Genomic DNA, 15,663 nt, shown 5'->3' with positions numbered 1-15,663 from the left:
AATTCAATTCATTTCGTATGTAACATTGTGAAACATTGTAGATAACCGATTGTTGTGATGCAGGTCACTCACCTTGTAGCGTGGGCGTTTACGTGAATTTGTACCAACATGTGATATAATCTATTTTAATTCTATGAATAGAACTATACATTAATTAGGGACCATAGATTCACAGCTGTCGATCCTTTAGGATGAATGATTTATTGCGAATAAAGCTGTGAAATTATGTTAGTTTTATAGGCGTAAAGGTTTAGCGCATGGATAAGTAGGTCAACGCTACGTCTGTGCGTTTGGTGGTCGACATCGCTCATGGATACTCAACGCTTCTGTTCGAAGCGGAGAAATTGCTACCAAACTGGCCTAGAAGAATCGAAGGGGGGGGGGGGTTAAAAATGTTGATTTGATACATTGGGTGAATTCTGGAAGTGTACTGACCATGTAGTGCGTAACATGCACTCTGTTCATCAACCTCTATGATTCTTAATTGGAGTTGAATGCTTTCTAGAGTCTTAGATCAATTTTTCCCAGAGAAGAAATAGTCTCAGTTCAAGAATAAAGCAGTTCATTCGTGTCATTTCGAACAAAGACGGTATAAATAGATGTTTGGACTGGATTTCAAATCCGCCCCACCTGCTAACAAGGCGTTTTCATCCTTCCGGGGTAGATAAATTGGTGCCACACTTGACTGGGAGGATAAAAACCTTACTCGACACATCGCTTAGTCCACGCAAGTTATTGTGTAGGCTAATTATACGTTCATAAACCCCTCAAACAATTCTGAAATGAAGCGAAAGTGGTGGCGTATTCCAAAATGATTGATTTACTACAAGCATTGATCACCACATCCTTCATCCTTTATTATCATCAATCCGTTGATCTACTAACTAATTTTAACCGATTCCTGGTTATAATAACAACCATTATTAACAATATGAAATTACCATTATCGACATTAAGTAATAGAACTGATACAGATACCCGAAAATAATGAAGCGCAGATTCTCCTGCTTGATCATCATCTACGGGTTGATGGGTAGCTCATTTTGTAAGAAGCGTACACTTAGCTGGTTGTGTTCATCGCATGAGTGCGAAGAGAAAAAGTCACCAGCCAAGCAAGAGTGAAACCGACGCTCCAGGGTAATTGTTCTTCACTTTTTTTCATATTTAAATAAATAAAAATCTGCTCTCACTCGTATTACAGGACTGTTGGCATCTTTACCGACGTGCTAAACTCGATCACTTCATTGTTTGCCTCAGATACCCCTGAGTTAGCTTCGAATAGAAAAAGGGTAACATTGTTATATTAATCCTTTATGTGACGGTTTAGAATAGAAAAGGGTTGCAGATAGAGAAGGTGTGCCGCTGTTTTGTTATCAACAATGAAAGACTTGAACAAGTAATGGCAGCATTAGAGAAATGTATGGACGAAGGACTATCAAAAGAATCCGGTGCGCTGTTGGGAACATTGGAATGTTTTCAAATATTAATCGTTGTGTTCCGATGATTTAGGTGACAAATCGGTTCTGAAGATGCTACCCACCTACGTACGTGCAGTACCGAACGGTGAAGAAAGTGGCGAATTTCTTGCATTGGATCTCGGCGGCACACATTTCCGTATACTCTATATAAAGCTTAATGGGAGAGAGGCCGAAATGACCGGAAAGATATACCATGTATCAGAGAAGATGATGAACGGAGATGGATATATTGTTAGTTGCTTTACTTAGTTGACACATCCGAGTCCCTCCTTTTCAGGTAGAGCTAGCATAGAGTCCATCTTTCTGTCGGTATTCCATAGTCTGCGAAATTTTACCCCTTAGCTGAACTGCGCGTTAACGCCAGACCTTTCCCTACCACCTCTGTCCAGAACTTTCTTATATGACCTTATACGCCAGACCTTTTCCAGTTTGAGTCTGGGACCACCTAAAGGAGAAGTTGGGTAAAACGACCAGAAAATCTCCTCGTAACGTGACCAAAGAAGTAAAGACAGCTTTTTGTGACCACTACAGAAGGGCAGGCAAGACTTTTATGTTCCGTCGGTACCCCATATTAACTTCTGAATAAAGTTCTTTGCTGTGACACACTATCGGCCAAAAGTAGCCAAACAGTCGTCTAGGCAGCTTTCTCTCCATGAATTCAAGCTTTTTCCGTCAACGTTACTGCCTAAGTCTTCGATCTGTACATAATCATGAGTGGATGAATTGATAGGAGATAACAGACTCGCAATAACAACAATGTAACAATGGTGACGGTGCTAAAACGACATCAGCGGGACATTGCTCCCTTTTTTCGCAGTATGTCATGAAGAGATACAAGTGGCCGTGCCGCGACCCTTTCTGTCCCACTTTGCCGTCATCAAAGTGGAACAGAAAGGGTCCCGGCACGGCCACTTGTATCATTCCATTTTCAAGTTCGAACGGTGCAGTACATCCGGCTGCTGCCCGAACCGCAGCAGCTGTTCTTCTTTCCATGTCTTTAATTAAGCGTACAAATTTTCCTTCGATTCCATAGGCGCGAAGAGCGATGAGTAGACGTCCTCAAGAAGGGAAGTCAAAAACGGCTTCGAGGTTTGGAAAAGATAACCGTTGAGGTTCGAAATACCGCTGCCATACTTCGACCACACTTCTCACCATAAAAACATGGTCAATCGTTGATTGACAGGGGCGAAAGTCAGGTTGTTCGTCTCGAGTGGTTTCTGTCAAATTGAGGTATCCCCTACGAGGAAATATGGTGAAAGATGTCAATTCTCCATAATTATCCAGAAAAACGGCATGGAAGATGGTATTGTGCAGCGACCTCCTGCAGGGCACCTAACAACTTGCGTGACAGGGATACGAGCAAAAGTGAGCGGATTGTCCGTTCGCTGCCAGACACAGCGCGTATGCCTGCTCTCTCAGACGCTTTCGTAGGTGTCTCGACAAAGAATTAATTGCGACAAGACCATTTCACAAGTGCTTTTCTGAATAAAAGTTAAAGGATAAAGTTTCTGGCGTTTCTGGTGTTATTTTTGAACGGGTCAGAAATCCTAGAGAAGTGACTTACCCGTGGTCTCTGAAACAGTGAGGAAAAACAATAGGCTGAGAATAAGCTACTGGAAGAAAAACGTAAAGATCGGCGTGCAGATTACGAGCATAAGCGTGGTGCCGGATGCGTATCGTTAGGTAGCAGCATCCGTGACAACTTATCCTTGGCGGAAACGACTGGCAACGGCGATCGTTAATTGCGCTGCGCAGCAGTTAATAGCGTCAGCAGAGCATTGCGCTGCGTTTGTCTTATACCCCGCCCATCACATTGTCTATTTTCGGCCCTCATCATCTTATGAGGTACGAAACATGTCAGAGGCATGCTCTCTCTGAAATTGCTTCTGTACAGAGTATCGATCTCTTACGTTTGTTTGATGGTTAATGTCAGGAGACGATGTCATCAACCAAACGAAAATGCACTAGCTGTTAACTTTCCATTTCCTGTCTCTTTTATTGCTTTTTATCTCATTCCTCGACCTGAATTTTTGTGATCCCCAAGACTATTTTAATATTATGGCATTTTGTTGGAACTTTCTCTTCACATCGACGATAATGTCTAATTGAATCGAAAAATTCTGTAAACATTTCAGTTATTCAGTCATATTGCCGAATGTATTGCGAAATTTGTGGAAGAGCAGGGGGTTCCCTCCACAAAAAAGCTTCCTCTCGGCTTCACATTTTCATTTCCCTGTAGACAACAAGGTTTGACAAGGTGCGTTATCATGTGATTAACCAACGATGTCAATAAATCAGAAACTTTTTCAGTGGTAGACTAATTACCTGGACGAAAGGATTTAATCTAACAGGTTGCGAGGGAGTTGATATTTGTGCAATGTTAAAAGATGCATGCAATAGACGGAACGTAGGTTACACGTATTGGTTGCCTAGCGTTAACATTCTTTACGTCTAGTATATCAATTACGGTTTGACTTCATTTTCTGCTCATAAATCTTTCATGTATCTGCTTGTTTTTACTTGTGTTCCCTAACGAAAATGCTTCTCTTTACAGGACATCTGTATAGATTTTGTGGCTCTCCTCAATGACACTGTGGGAACATTAATGGCTTGCGCATTCAAAGAAAACACATGTCAGGTCAAACATCAATATCAAAGATTCTCGATTAACTGCAATTAGCTGATGTATCTTTAGAAAAAGACGATAGTGTGGAGATTAAAGGATAAGTCATCTTTAAAATATAGATGAAAATACTCATAGTTTAATTTAGATAGGAGTGATTGTTGGGAACGGTACGAACGCTTGCTATATGGAACAGCTTGATAAGGCTCCAAAACTTCAAGCAGAACTGGCTGACGATGGATTTCCTGACGAGGTTTCTTTTTATCGTTTTGACAATTGAGAATGTGTGAATTCTTAGAATCATTTTAGTAAATTATTACTTCGTAATTGACGGTAATAAAAAAAAAATTTCTAATGTCACTCAACTATCGCACGCTTGAACTGATCATATCGCGACTTGGATGTTACCTCACCCATTCCACCTGAGAACTGGTTTACGGTTTTTCCTTATTCGTTACCGCGGTCCAATGCTTTTGCGCAGCTTTGCTGTGGCAGCAGAACGTGATTCGTGATTACTGCAACGAAAACAAAGAGAATCCAGCAGATAGAACGAGATAAAATTCCATCGCAAACTGCGTAACTGCGCATGATCGGGTCCAAGGAACTAAACCCAGTCAGCTTATCAGATGTAAGTCAAACGACAGGCTGAAGTTGTCTCTCAAAGGGTAATGCTATCGAAACGCTTTACAGAAATTAGACTACCGTTAATTACAGAAACGGGAGCCAATGTGAAGAACCTATCACATCATTGTTTTCTCTTCTGTGTCTAGAAAGAGTAGAAGAATCTATGAAAAAAAAAAGTGCCGAATGTCGAAATCATGTCATGGTAGGGTTGACATGCTCTTTGGGCACGCGGTCAAAGAAAGTAACAACAAAAATTACGATATTGAAATATCACTACGAATAATAGAGTTAAGGGTGAAGCTCACAAATATGAGTGAGTGATCAAGCTCAAAATCCGCCGAAAAAGACGTGGTTAACGGTCGTGGCTTTCCAGAAGTGGACACTGTCTCACTTCGTTGACAGTCTCTCTCCCTCTCTCTCTCGAGGGCGTTCAGCATCTCTTGAAATTCACTCTAACGTTCATCTATCACTCAAGATATGTCCAGTTTATGTACGCTTGGCTTTCGATATACCTGCAAGTTCTGCTGAATCGCGAAGACAAAACATTTCTCTTACTGCTTCCTGCGAATACCTGCTAAGTGTTGTGTAAGTCGATTAATGTTTAGAAGACGTCTCTCAAGAGTTGGGCGAGTAGTATGCTGCTTCTTATCCATGGCAGCGGTATCTGCACACGTCTTCGCTGCATAAAAGAGCGCTGGAAGAGCTGTCAAGTCGAATAGATGTAAACGGAAAGTTAATGACTACCAGATTCTTGCGCTTCCCAGATGGGTGAGGTGAATGCCATCCAAACTGCTCTCATCCTTTTATTTACTTCTCATCATTCACGGAACGACACGTACGACAAAGTTTCTACGATTTGAGACCCTTGTAGTTGGACTTTGTCCTTGTATTAGGCTTTCCTTATGAACTGTGTTCACTCGTTTTTTATTCGCAATCCTAATCCCTTCCTTTCTTCGTTTAATTCTTTGGGCTTCATTTCGGTTTCACTGTCACTTCTCCGAAACGATGATTTGGGGCAAATCCTCCACGAACACCTATGCCCTTTTCTTCCTAAACAAGGGATTTCATTATCTACTCTAATGCAGTCGTGAATAGTCTCAGCGATACGGTATCTTTGTCTTAGTCTCTAGCTGTTTATAGCTTCTCCACCGCCCCCTCACCATACTCCCTTTCCAATGGGAATGGTGATGAGACGGTGGAGAAGCTGGTATCTTAGTGCTGCATTGATCGTAGCTATTGGCAAATGCTCTCACATACGATACGTCCACACCTTAAAGGCATCACCCCACGAATCTGAGGTGGTGCAGATTTCAGGTGGAGTATTCGTATATGGGATGGGAGACTACGGAGAGGGGGGTGATTCCGTCCATTTCTTCATAATTGCCGCAAAAAACGGCCCGGAAGATACGGCTTCATTCGTTTTGGCGCACCATTTTGTACAAGAGGTTCGATTGGAGCGCGCCAGTCTTGTGCGGCGCCGCATCTTCCGGGCCGTTTTTTACAGCAATTAGCAAGAAATGGACGGAATCACCTCCCTCTCCGTAGTCTCCCATCCCGTATACGAATACTCCACCTGAAATCTGCACCACCTCAGATTCGTGGGGTGATGCCTTTAATCACCCAGCGCTGACAACGGTTTTCTGATCAACAAATTCAAACCTGTGTTTATTTTTCTTCCTTTGTTGTCCGACCTAAAAAAAAATGACTACAAAAGTTATCTTCATCATCAAAGTATTTACTCTATGCTCGGAGTGTATTCATGAACATTCGTTACTCTTCCTAGTCTTGTTAATTTTGAAATATTTCGAATATTTTTTTTCCAGATCATTATAAATACAGAATGGGGTGCATTTGGTGATGACGGTGCTTTGAGATTTATTTACACAAAATTCGACAAGCAAGTGGATCTCGGCACAATAAATCCTGGAAAACAAATGCAAGTATTCTTCTTTTTTGACACATAGATACCTCCTGCGTTTTTCGGAGCTTCTCCGAACACTCGACTGGAGAGCCAAAATGAACTACGATTACTTCTTCTATGAAGCATTTTAACACAAAACTTCAAGTAAATATACTACAAATTTCCAAAATATCGCAACTTTTAGGACCGGGTGTAGCGCAGTCGGTAAGAGGTTCGACTGCGACTGCACTATCAAAGGATTGCCTTGGACTCAGTTGAGCATTCAACCCCGTATGGGTTGATAAGTTGTCAACAGACCCGGCATGGTAGATAAGAACGGTGACGTGATACATCGTCTGGTACAGGGAGCTCACTATATTATAGACATGCGTTCAAAATCGTCAAAATTCCGGTCCCGAATAATAGTAAAGGCGTTGGCACATCCCAAGCGGGCTGGATAACGTCAGAAACCTCATCCTTTATCTTTAAACGTCATTTGGTGAATTGTGTGGAAAGGAACGCCTGTCAGGATCAGGACAACACTCCTAAACATCATCGTAACTTGACGAGATTGCGTTGCGATCGACGATTTTCTCCATTACCTTCACTTCAGTGACAACATTCTCTTTTTTGTAATGATATGTGGATCCGCGAGCACTGGAAATCTTCTGCAGTGAAAGAAATCAACCCGCGTTTTGCTTACCTGTAGCGAAAATGATACTCGCTCCATTTTTTTTTCTGAGGGTACTCATCGTTTTCTACGAGAGATATATGGTGAGGTCGATGGTTGATTGGAAATAATAATAAGTGCAACCAAATGTCTTGGTATATGTTTTTATGACCCTGATTCTACAATTCAACCCTGATTCCCTGATTCTACTGCGCTCATCCTTTCGCACTACTTGACATCTATTAATATAAATTCATGATGACTTTTTAATTTTTCTTTACTTTCAAAACTAGTTGAGTGTCTTATTCAAGTCATTACTTGCAGAAAACGGAAAACAGGCTGAAACGCTATAGCACAAATCCTTGATATATTCCTTGATTTCTTCGTATCCACTGTAGAAGTGACTTTATTAAAATTGGCGTACAAGAGTGATGTTCAGTTTTGAGAAAATGATTGCTGGAATGTATATGGGAGAGTTGGTCCGAGTGGTTCTGGAATCAATAGCAAAGGAAGGCCTCATTTTTGGAGGAGATTTGGAGGCAATTTCAAGAAAAGGATGTTTTAAGACGAGATATGTGTCTGATATTGAAAGGTAATTCTCAGTGGAATTTAGTAAAACTATTTTTACGTTCGTGCTCATCTTTTCTGTTAAGCGATCTTGTTGGAGAAGATGAGAAAACTTTTCAATGCACTCATCAGATACTATCTGAACTTGGAGTGAAGAATTTAAGTCGTGCCGATTGTGCAAATGTCGCTTATGTGTGCAGTATGATAAGTTCTAGGTTGAGGAATATTTGATATGGGTTTATATTTACAACATATAATCGTTTGTTCGAAAGAACTTCAACATTGCACAAAAAAAAAGAACAGCTTTTAGATCTGCACACCTTTTGGCTGCATGTATTGCAACCCTCATAAACAGAATGCAGCGACCTCTTGTAACTGTAGGAATGGATGGTTCCGTGTACCGTTATCATCCTATTTTCCCGAAACTACTTGATGACAAGATAGCGGAGCTTATTGATGAGAATCTGCGAGTATGTCATTTGTTCGTTAACTAATAATAAATAATAATAAATTCATCAATACAATGATAAATAATTAGTAATAATTTCAGTATTTCTGAAGTCTCAATGTTCGTAAACACGTCAACACTTCAGTGTCTTGTGAAAATTCAATTTTCAGTACAAGTTAATGTTATCTGAGGATGGAAGTGGAATTGGTGCGGCCGTGGTAGCTGCAGTAGCTACACGCATGAGAGAACAAAAAGAGAGTAAAGAAGAAAATGAAGAAGAAGAAGAAGGAAAATGACAACATGATAGATAACATAAATCGAAAGACTCGACATAATCCAATACAATTGTGTTATTTTAGCCAACTTATGTTACGCTATAAAAATTTGGAAATGTGTTTTGTTTTTGAAATATTTACCCTTAATCAATGTCGAATTAGTGATTGGGACGTACGCAAGAGCAACCTTATGTGTGGACAGCGTTTTTGAAATGCAAAGTGAAGTCATGGTGCACTTTTGATCGGGCACAGAAGAGCAATGAAACAAGATAGAAGGGTGAAGTCTTCACCAAATAGAAGGAAAGCTCTTCAGATTTCTTATCTATTCAGTGCAGTCTTCGACATGGCTCCATTTCTTGCTCACATACATCAAAACGATACTCAAGTTTTTCACATACACGAATAAGGATGTCTGGTGTAACAGAATGAACAGTATCTGTGATTCTCTGTTTTCAATGGTTAAAGGCATCACCCCACGAATCTGATGTGGTACGGATTTCAGGTGGAGTATTCGTATACGGGATGGGAGACTATGGAGAGGGGGTGGTTCCGTCCATTTCTTCCTAATTGCCATAAAAAGAAAGCCGGAAAGATACTGCTTTATGCGTTCTGGCGCACTATTTTCTACAGGGAGTTCGACTGGAGCGCGCCAGCCTTGTACGCGCGCCGCATCTTCCGGGCCGTTTTTTACGGTAATTAGGGAGAAATGGACGGAATCACCCCCCTCTCCATAGTCTCCCGTCCCGTATACGAATACTCCACCTGAAATCTGTACCACCTCAGATTCGTGGGGTGATGCCTTTAATGTCGTTGATATGTTCACTGTACACATGTTGTTCACATATCCCCACAAGTAAAAGTCTGAGAACGTCGGATCTGGAGATTGTGGTGGCTATGAGTTGACAGAACCCCCGTTCATCCACCGCTGAGAAATGTTATAAACAGGAACTCACGAAAAATGTTGGCCTAGAGTGGAGGCGCTCCATCATGCTAACACACTGCTGATGGATTCGAACTTAACAAGCCACAGAACACACTCGACGTCGCTCTGCACCGTCTACATCTCCACTGGCATAGGCGAGTAATGATCTTCTGCTTATCACATAACGGAAAGTTTGAGGATTTCCCATTTATTTGGTGAAGATTTCACATTCCTGCCTTGTTTTGTTGCTTTCGTGTGAGCGGTCAAAAATCCACTATGACATTACGAACTCCCTGTACTTTTTTACTGTTTCGAGACGACTGCGGAATGGATGAGTGGAATAAACGTAGATTATGCGGAAGATAGTGTAGTGTAGCAGGTATTCCGCTACATTTCTATGATAATAGCAGCTCCTACCTGCACTCTATAATGCTCCAACCGCAATACATACTTCTATGGTCCTGAAATTCTTTTTAAAGTGTGGACAAAGTGTCTAGAGTTAATCAATACCCCTTGGATGCACCACTACGTTCACTTCAATTCAAAATTGTTTAAGTGTGCGAACGTGTAACTGGTCTATACAATGACTTGAGAGGGCTAGCCGATGTGTAAAGTCAGGGTATTTAACCTGCCGGACAAGTCTGGTACGAATTTATCGAGGTGACGTGTTTGGTGAGCATCAGAGCGGATTCGAACATCCGATCGATCGTGTAAAGAGCAGGACCTCTTACCGACTGCACTACACCCGCCTTTGAAATACTTCTTAATTTGTAATATTCTGGAAACTACAGTTCTTAATACAGTTCTCCATAAGTAAATACAAAGGTGACAAGAAACAGTTATCTTTGATGAGTTTTTCCAAAACACAATTTGTGCACTGCTATGACGAGGCCCATTCGTTCACATAAGTCAATGAGACATTGACTGTTATCCGTGTGCATCGCGGGATAGTGCAACCTTCCTATCACCCTGGATTGTAATTCGGGTCCCATCACCGCTTCGATACTAACAAAGACCAGTTGGTCGCTGGACAACTTAAACAGTAATGGACTTCGTAGAAAGTGTCCTTGTTACTCATTCCAGTGGTTGTCGTAGATGCGTGTGCACTTGCGATCCAGATTCTGTGAACCTGCCGGCGCTAAGAACACGGACGGAGAGTAAAAAAAAACGTTTGCAAGCCATGCACTTCCTCAGAGGAAGAAAATTGTCATTTTTCCTCTACAATCTTGATTTCTGTGGTAGCCTTATTGAGTTCTCATTATCAAACAACATTTTACGAATACCTCTTCACACTTTTATTAGGACCTGCGTACGTTAAACAAAAACGTCTTTATTAGACACACTCAACACAAAATCGTCACACATCTTTCACCGAGTCTGTGGTAGCGGTGAAATCAAACTTGCTCCAAATTCCACAAATGAGAAACACGATGAAAATTGCAATAATGAAGATCAGAGCAACCACTGTAAGTGAAATGGGAAGTTGTAGTGGTAGGTTTTTTTCAAGAAAAAAAAAGCATGCCTAATGATGCGCAGCAAAGTGTGCCTTCAATACGCAAAAGAAAGTTTTGCGATTCATAACGATCCTTTCTTCTTTTTCGTTTTACATTCTTCTTCTTTCTCTTTTTCTTTTTCTTCTCGTCACCAGTTGAGCCACTCGACTAAACTATCTTAATGTACCACGCGAATGTAGAGTCGGGTCAGAACGACATGAATCACGAGTGCAGTGGCAGTGCATTTGCGTACGCGCTCGAAACTGCGCGGTGGAGGCAGCGGTTGGAACCGAGGTGGGACTGTCGTAAATTTCAGCGTACGCAATTGCGTACGTGCTTCATGTCGTTTTGAACATATAGTCGGGTCAATACGACATGAAGCACGAACATTTGCGCAAGCGGCTGCGCTCGAAGCGGAGCGGTAGAGCGTGGCGGTTGGGATCGCGTAAGGACCCTCACTGCCGCCACTCACCTCTGCAGTTTGCCATGGTCCCACCTCGATTCCAATCGCTGTCTCGACCGCACCGCTTCCGAGCGCGGTCACTTACGTAACGGTCCGTGCTTCATGTCGTTTTGACCCAACTATACTATAGATATTAGAATACATGAATGTTTCTAATCATGTATATTACTTTTTTATTTTTGTACGGTTGCGAATAAAGCTGTTTCCATTCTATTCGTGCAGTTCGGCGCTGATGAAGGACAAGAAAGAGGCAATGCGGAGTGACAAGTACTAACAAGCCGTTTTTAGCAAATGACTTGAGTTATGCACTTTGCCATCCATCGAATACTACAAATCAATCGCTAAATCTTATCTCAGCGCATTTCAATCCTTTTCACTGCACTGCGCCACGCATATATAAATAGAATTTAAAAAAAAACTTTCAACTCCCTGATTATCACTGGATAGTTTGCCGATTGCAATGACTAAAGACTTATTTTTTGAGATTTGTAATTATTAAGCGTGATAAAATCTCTCTGATCCCCGAGCTCCCTGCTCCCTAATCCCTGAGTTCCATGACTTATGGCTTCCCTTACAAACAATTGCTAGCAAGAATGATACCGATAAGCTCTGACATCATTACTGACCATGATGAAGCTCAGTCTTGTTGTGCTTTAAAATTTGTTTGTGCTTTTTGGTTTCATCTGAAAGAAAAGAACCACAAATCCTACTTCTTTTGAAGAGCCTCCACCCCGTTTTCTCTGTAGTCCACTAATTAGATCCATCATCGCAGATCCAGTAGCCTTGTTATTTCCGGCAGCAGTTTCAGCATTTGTGTCTCTGAAACAAATCTAATCATTGATTGATCGATCATTCAACTTCTTGCTACCCACACACCGATTTGCAGTTCATTTTCAGTACAGCACGAATGTGAGCCCTAGAACTACTTAGATCCAGCAAAATCTAACGTGTTATTCCTCCTATGTTTGCAAGAATATTGAGAAGAATACAGGAGAGAAGATTTTTCCGCCAAAGAAAACAGTGTATCACATGTAATTGTATTGTAGCCATAGTCGGGTCAATACGACATGAAACACGAGTGTAGTTGATGTGCATTTGCGTACGCGCTCGAAACAGCGCTGTGGAGGCAGCAGTTGGAACCGAGGTGGGCCCGTCGCCAACTGCAGCGATGGGTTTTGCCAGCAAGGATTTCACCACGCTCCTAGCCACTACGTTCCACCGAAACGCCTCGAAAGAAGCCGCGTACGCAATTGCGTACGTGTTTCATGTCGTTTTGACCCTACTATAAGTGTATAACTTGAATCTTGACTAAGTAGTAGAGTCAAAATTACGTCAAGCACGTACGGCTGCGTAGCGGCTGCGCTCGAGGCGGCGCGAAGGAGACAACGATTAGAATGGAGTCGAGGTGTGATCATGGCGAACTGCAGAGCTTTGTGGCGTTAGCGAGGATCTTTACACGACCAAAACCGCTACGCTTCGCCGCGCCGCTTCGAACGCAGCCACTTATGCAACTGTCCGTGTCCTTCATCTCGCGCAAGTACTAGCTGTACAGGCCACAGTAATTCACCGTTAATGCAATTACGGTAGCAGAAGAAGGATAGCTTACGTGAAAGACACCGGTTCATCTGCATCTTTGGCCATGATGTAAGTGCCTTAACAACACGTATTAGGATACGTTATGAAAAAGAAGTGAAGCGCTGATGAAAACCAACCAACTGGAACACGGCCACTAGAAATATATTCCCTACTTAACTGGATGATCTCAAAACAAATTCTCCATCCTAGCTATGTCTGTTATCATTGTTCCATTTAAAATGTTTGTTAATAACTGCAATGATCTGCGTGGCGGGTGTAGCTCAGTTGGTAAGAGGTCCGGCTGTGACTGCTTGACTTGATCGTTGGTTCGAAACCACACTAGTGCCATACTTGATATATCGTCTGACACCCGCAAGTCATTGTTTAGTCTGGAAACGCATTCCTGAATCTTAAACGATTCTGAAACGAAGTGAATGTGGTGGCTCATCCCAAGCGGACTGACTAAAGGCATACTTGAATAATTTGGAACTTCGACCTGCGTTTGGTTTGACATTTGTCAGATGGATTTGGGACCTTCTGAAGATCGACTTTAGATGGAAAGAAATCAGTTATCTATCTAAGGACTTATTCTTTTCTCTTCCCGAGAGTCCAATGCGCTATAAAAAGCCTGGCAAGCTTACTCCTCAATCTAATAATTTGAATGAGAACGTTTTTTTTTAATTCTTGAGGAGTCTCCTGTTTTATCCTTCGTTCAGCTTTGATTATCTAAGCGACAAATTGGCTACAACGCAATAATTCCGAGGATTTTGAAGGAATGAGAGCTCTACTGATCTTTTTTACGCTTCAAGCTTGCAAGCAATAATTTTGCTTTGAAGGCATTTTTCCTTTGTTTTCTTAACTATGTAGTACCGGAGTTTATACATTACTAAAGCCCCAACGGTCAAAGGTTCCGCTATCTGCACAATTGATCCGAGGTTCGAATCCGCCCTAGTGCTCACCAAGCCTTTCATCTCTGCGCGGTCGATAAATTGGTAGGAGACTTGTCCGGCAGGATAAAAACACTGACTTGATCATCGGGTAGCTTCCGCAAGTCATTGTATAGGCCAGTTACACGTTCGTGAACCTCAAACGATTCTGATTTGAAGTGAACGTGGTGGCGCGGGTCCCAAGCGGATTGAGTAACGCGGGACACTTCACACTTTATCCTTCATACCCCCTAACGTTTCATTGACCACGGGTAAGTCACTTCTCTAGGATTTCTGACCTGTTTAAGAATAGCAAAAGTTGGTGAAGCATCCCGCTTGGGCTCCTCCCATCCATGGGAACTCTGATCGACTTGTCTGTTCTTGATGAAGTTGTTCACCAAAACTATGATAACTGTTGGTTTACTGTAGCGTTTTGGGTTTGGGAAAATGATCTCGTGTGAAGATTTCTCACATTTTGTAGCTTCAGAATAACTTATCAGCCACATGAACCAAAAACCACCAATTTTGCTGCATTTTCTGTTTTCTATTCCTTCTTGTTCTGTTCATCGCACACATGTGAGTGTTTTCAAATAAACTTCTGTGGTTTAAAGGCATCACCCCACGAATCTGAGGTGTTACGGATTTCAAATGGAGTGTTCGTATACGGGATGGTAGATTATGGGGAGGTGGGTGATTCCGATCATTTCTTCCTAATTGCCGTAAAAAACGGGCCGGAATATACGGCGCGTGCACAACGCTGGCGCGCTCCAATAGAACTCCTTGTGGAAAACAGCGCGCCGGAACGCCCGAAGCCGTATCTTCTGTGCCGTTTTTTCCGGCAATTAAGAAGGAATGGACGGAATCACCCTCCTCTCCATTATCTACGATCCCGTATACGAATACTCCACCGGAAATCCTTACCACCCTAGATTCGTGGGGTGATGCCTTTAAATTTCTAACTGATTAAATGTTACCACATCTAGCAAATGAGGTAAGCACTTTTCAGCGAGTTGTTCTTTGAGTTTGCATTCTGTAGGATGGTGAGGATAAGTCACTGATGGCTTTGATTTTTCCAGATTCTCACAAAAGCGATAACTTCGAAACGTTAAATGTTTGTTAATAAGGAAAGGTTATTGAGAACTTTAAGTTTATCTCAAGCAGACTAGACATTTCCATTTTGTTTGGTGCACACTGTATAGGTTTTTGACACAATGGTATGCAAAAACAAGCAATTTGTGACTACACTTTTCATCTAGGTAAACACCAATTTTACGAACACTCACAATATAAAAAAGATACTGATTCATTCATTTATGAACCATTGGATACTATCAGTATAGCCATGGTCTTATGGCCACATGTTTATCTGTGTATAAAGGATAAAGTGTTTGACGTTAATCGATCCGGTTCGGATGCGCCCTCACGTACACTTCAATTTAGAATCGTTTGAGGTTTACGGACGTGTAACTGGCCTATACAATGACTTGCGGTGGCTAGCCGATGTTTCAAGTCAGTGCTTTTATCCTCCCAGACAAATCTGGTACCAATTTATTGAACCCGGAAGGAAGAAAGGCTTGGTTAGCATTAGGGCGGATTCGAACCTCCGATCGATCGTGCAGGAATCGGAACCTCTAACCGCTACACTGCACCACCCAGATCTTATCTGTATATAGGCTCGAGAATAAGATGTGTGCATGTA

General features: G+C 41.9%; 2 protein-coding genes across 3 annotated transcripts; one reads left to right on the top strand and one right to left on the bottom strand.

The window, feature by feature from the left end:
* Positions 1-1,081: 1,081 nt before the first annotated feature.
* On the top strand, positions 1,082-8,606 carry RB195_007716 (uncharacterized protein; the record flags this gene model as incomplete). The annotated part of the gene is made up of 13 exons (XM_064181495.1): positions 1,082-1,137; positions 1,202-1,289; positions 1,346-1,448; positions 1,510-1,709; positions 3,614-3,735; positions 3,789-3,885; positions 4,033-4,116; positions 4,250-4,354; positions 6,549-6,661; positions 7,735-7,887; positions 7,949-8,077; positions 8,173-8,332; positions 8,481-8,606. 13 exons carry the CDS (start codon positions 1,082-1,084, stop codon positions 8,604-8,606), a joined length of 1,536 nt encoding a protein of 511 aa, XP_064038279.1.
* A 2,258-nt stretch (positions 8,607-10,864) lies between these two features.
* On the bottom strand, positions 10,865-14,470 carry RB195_007715 (uncharacterized protein; the record flags this gene model as incomplete). 2 transcript variants are annotated; one of them, XM_064181494.1, is made up of 6 exons in its annotated part: positions 10,865-10,971; positions 11,030-11,168; positions 12,174-12,282; positions 13,070-13,115; positions 13,176-13,215; positions 14,264-14,470. In XM_064181494.1, 6 exons carry the CDS (start codon positions 14,468-14,470, stop codon positions 10,865-10,867), a joined length of 648 nt encoding a protein of 215 aa, XP_064038277.1. The 2 variants fall into 2 exon arrangements, with proteins under 2 accessions (XP_064038277.1, XP_064038278.1); XM_064181493.1 differs by lacking the exons at positions 13,176-13,215; positions 14,264-14,470 and having other exon boundaries at positions 13,070-13,104.
* Positions 14,471-15,663: the final 1,193 nt, after the last annotated feature.

The sequence above is a fragment of the Necator americanus genome, chromosome I (genome assembly GCF_031761385.1).
Source record: "Necator americanus strain Aroian chromosome I, whole genome shotgun sequence".
NCBI classification, from domain to species: domain Eukaryota; kingdom Metazoa; phylum Nematoda; class Chromadorea; order Rhabditida; family Ancylostomatidae; genus Necator; species Necator americanus.
Note: the sequence above shows the minus strand (reverse complement) of the source record. Positions and strands in the feature narration are given on the sequence as shown.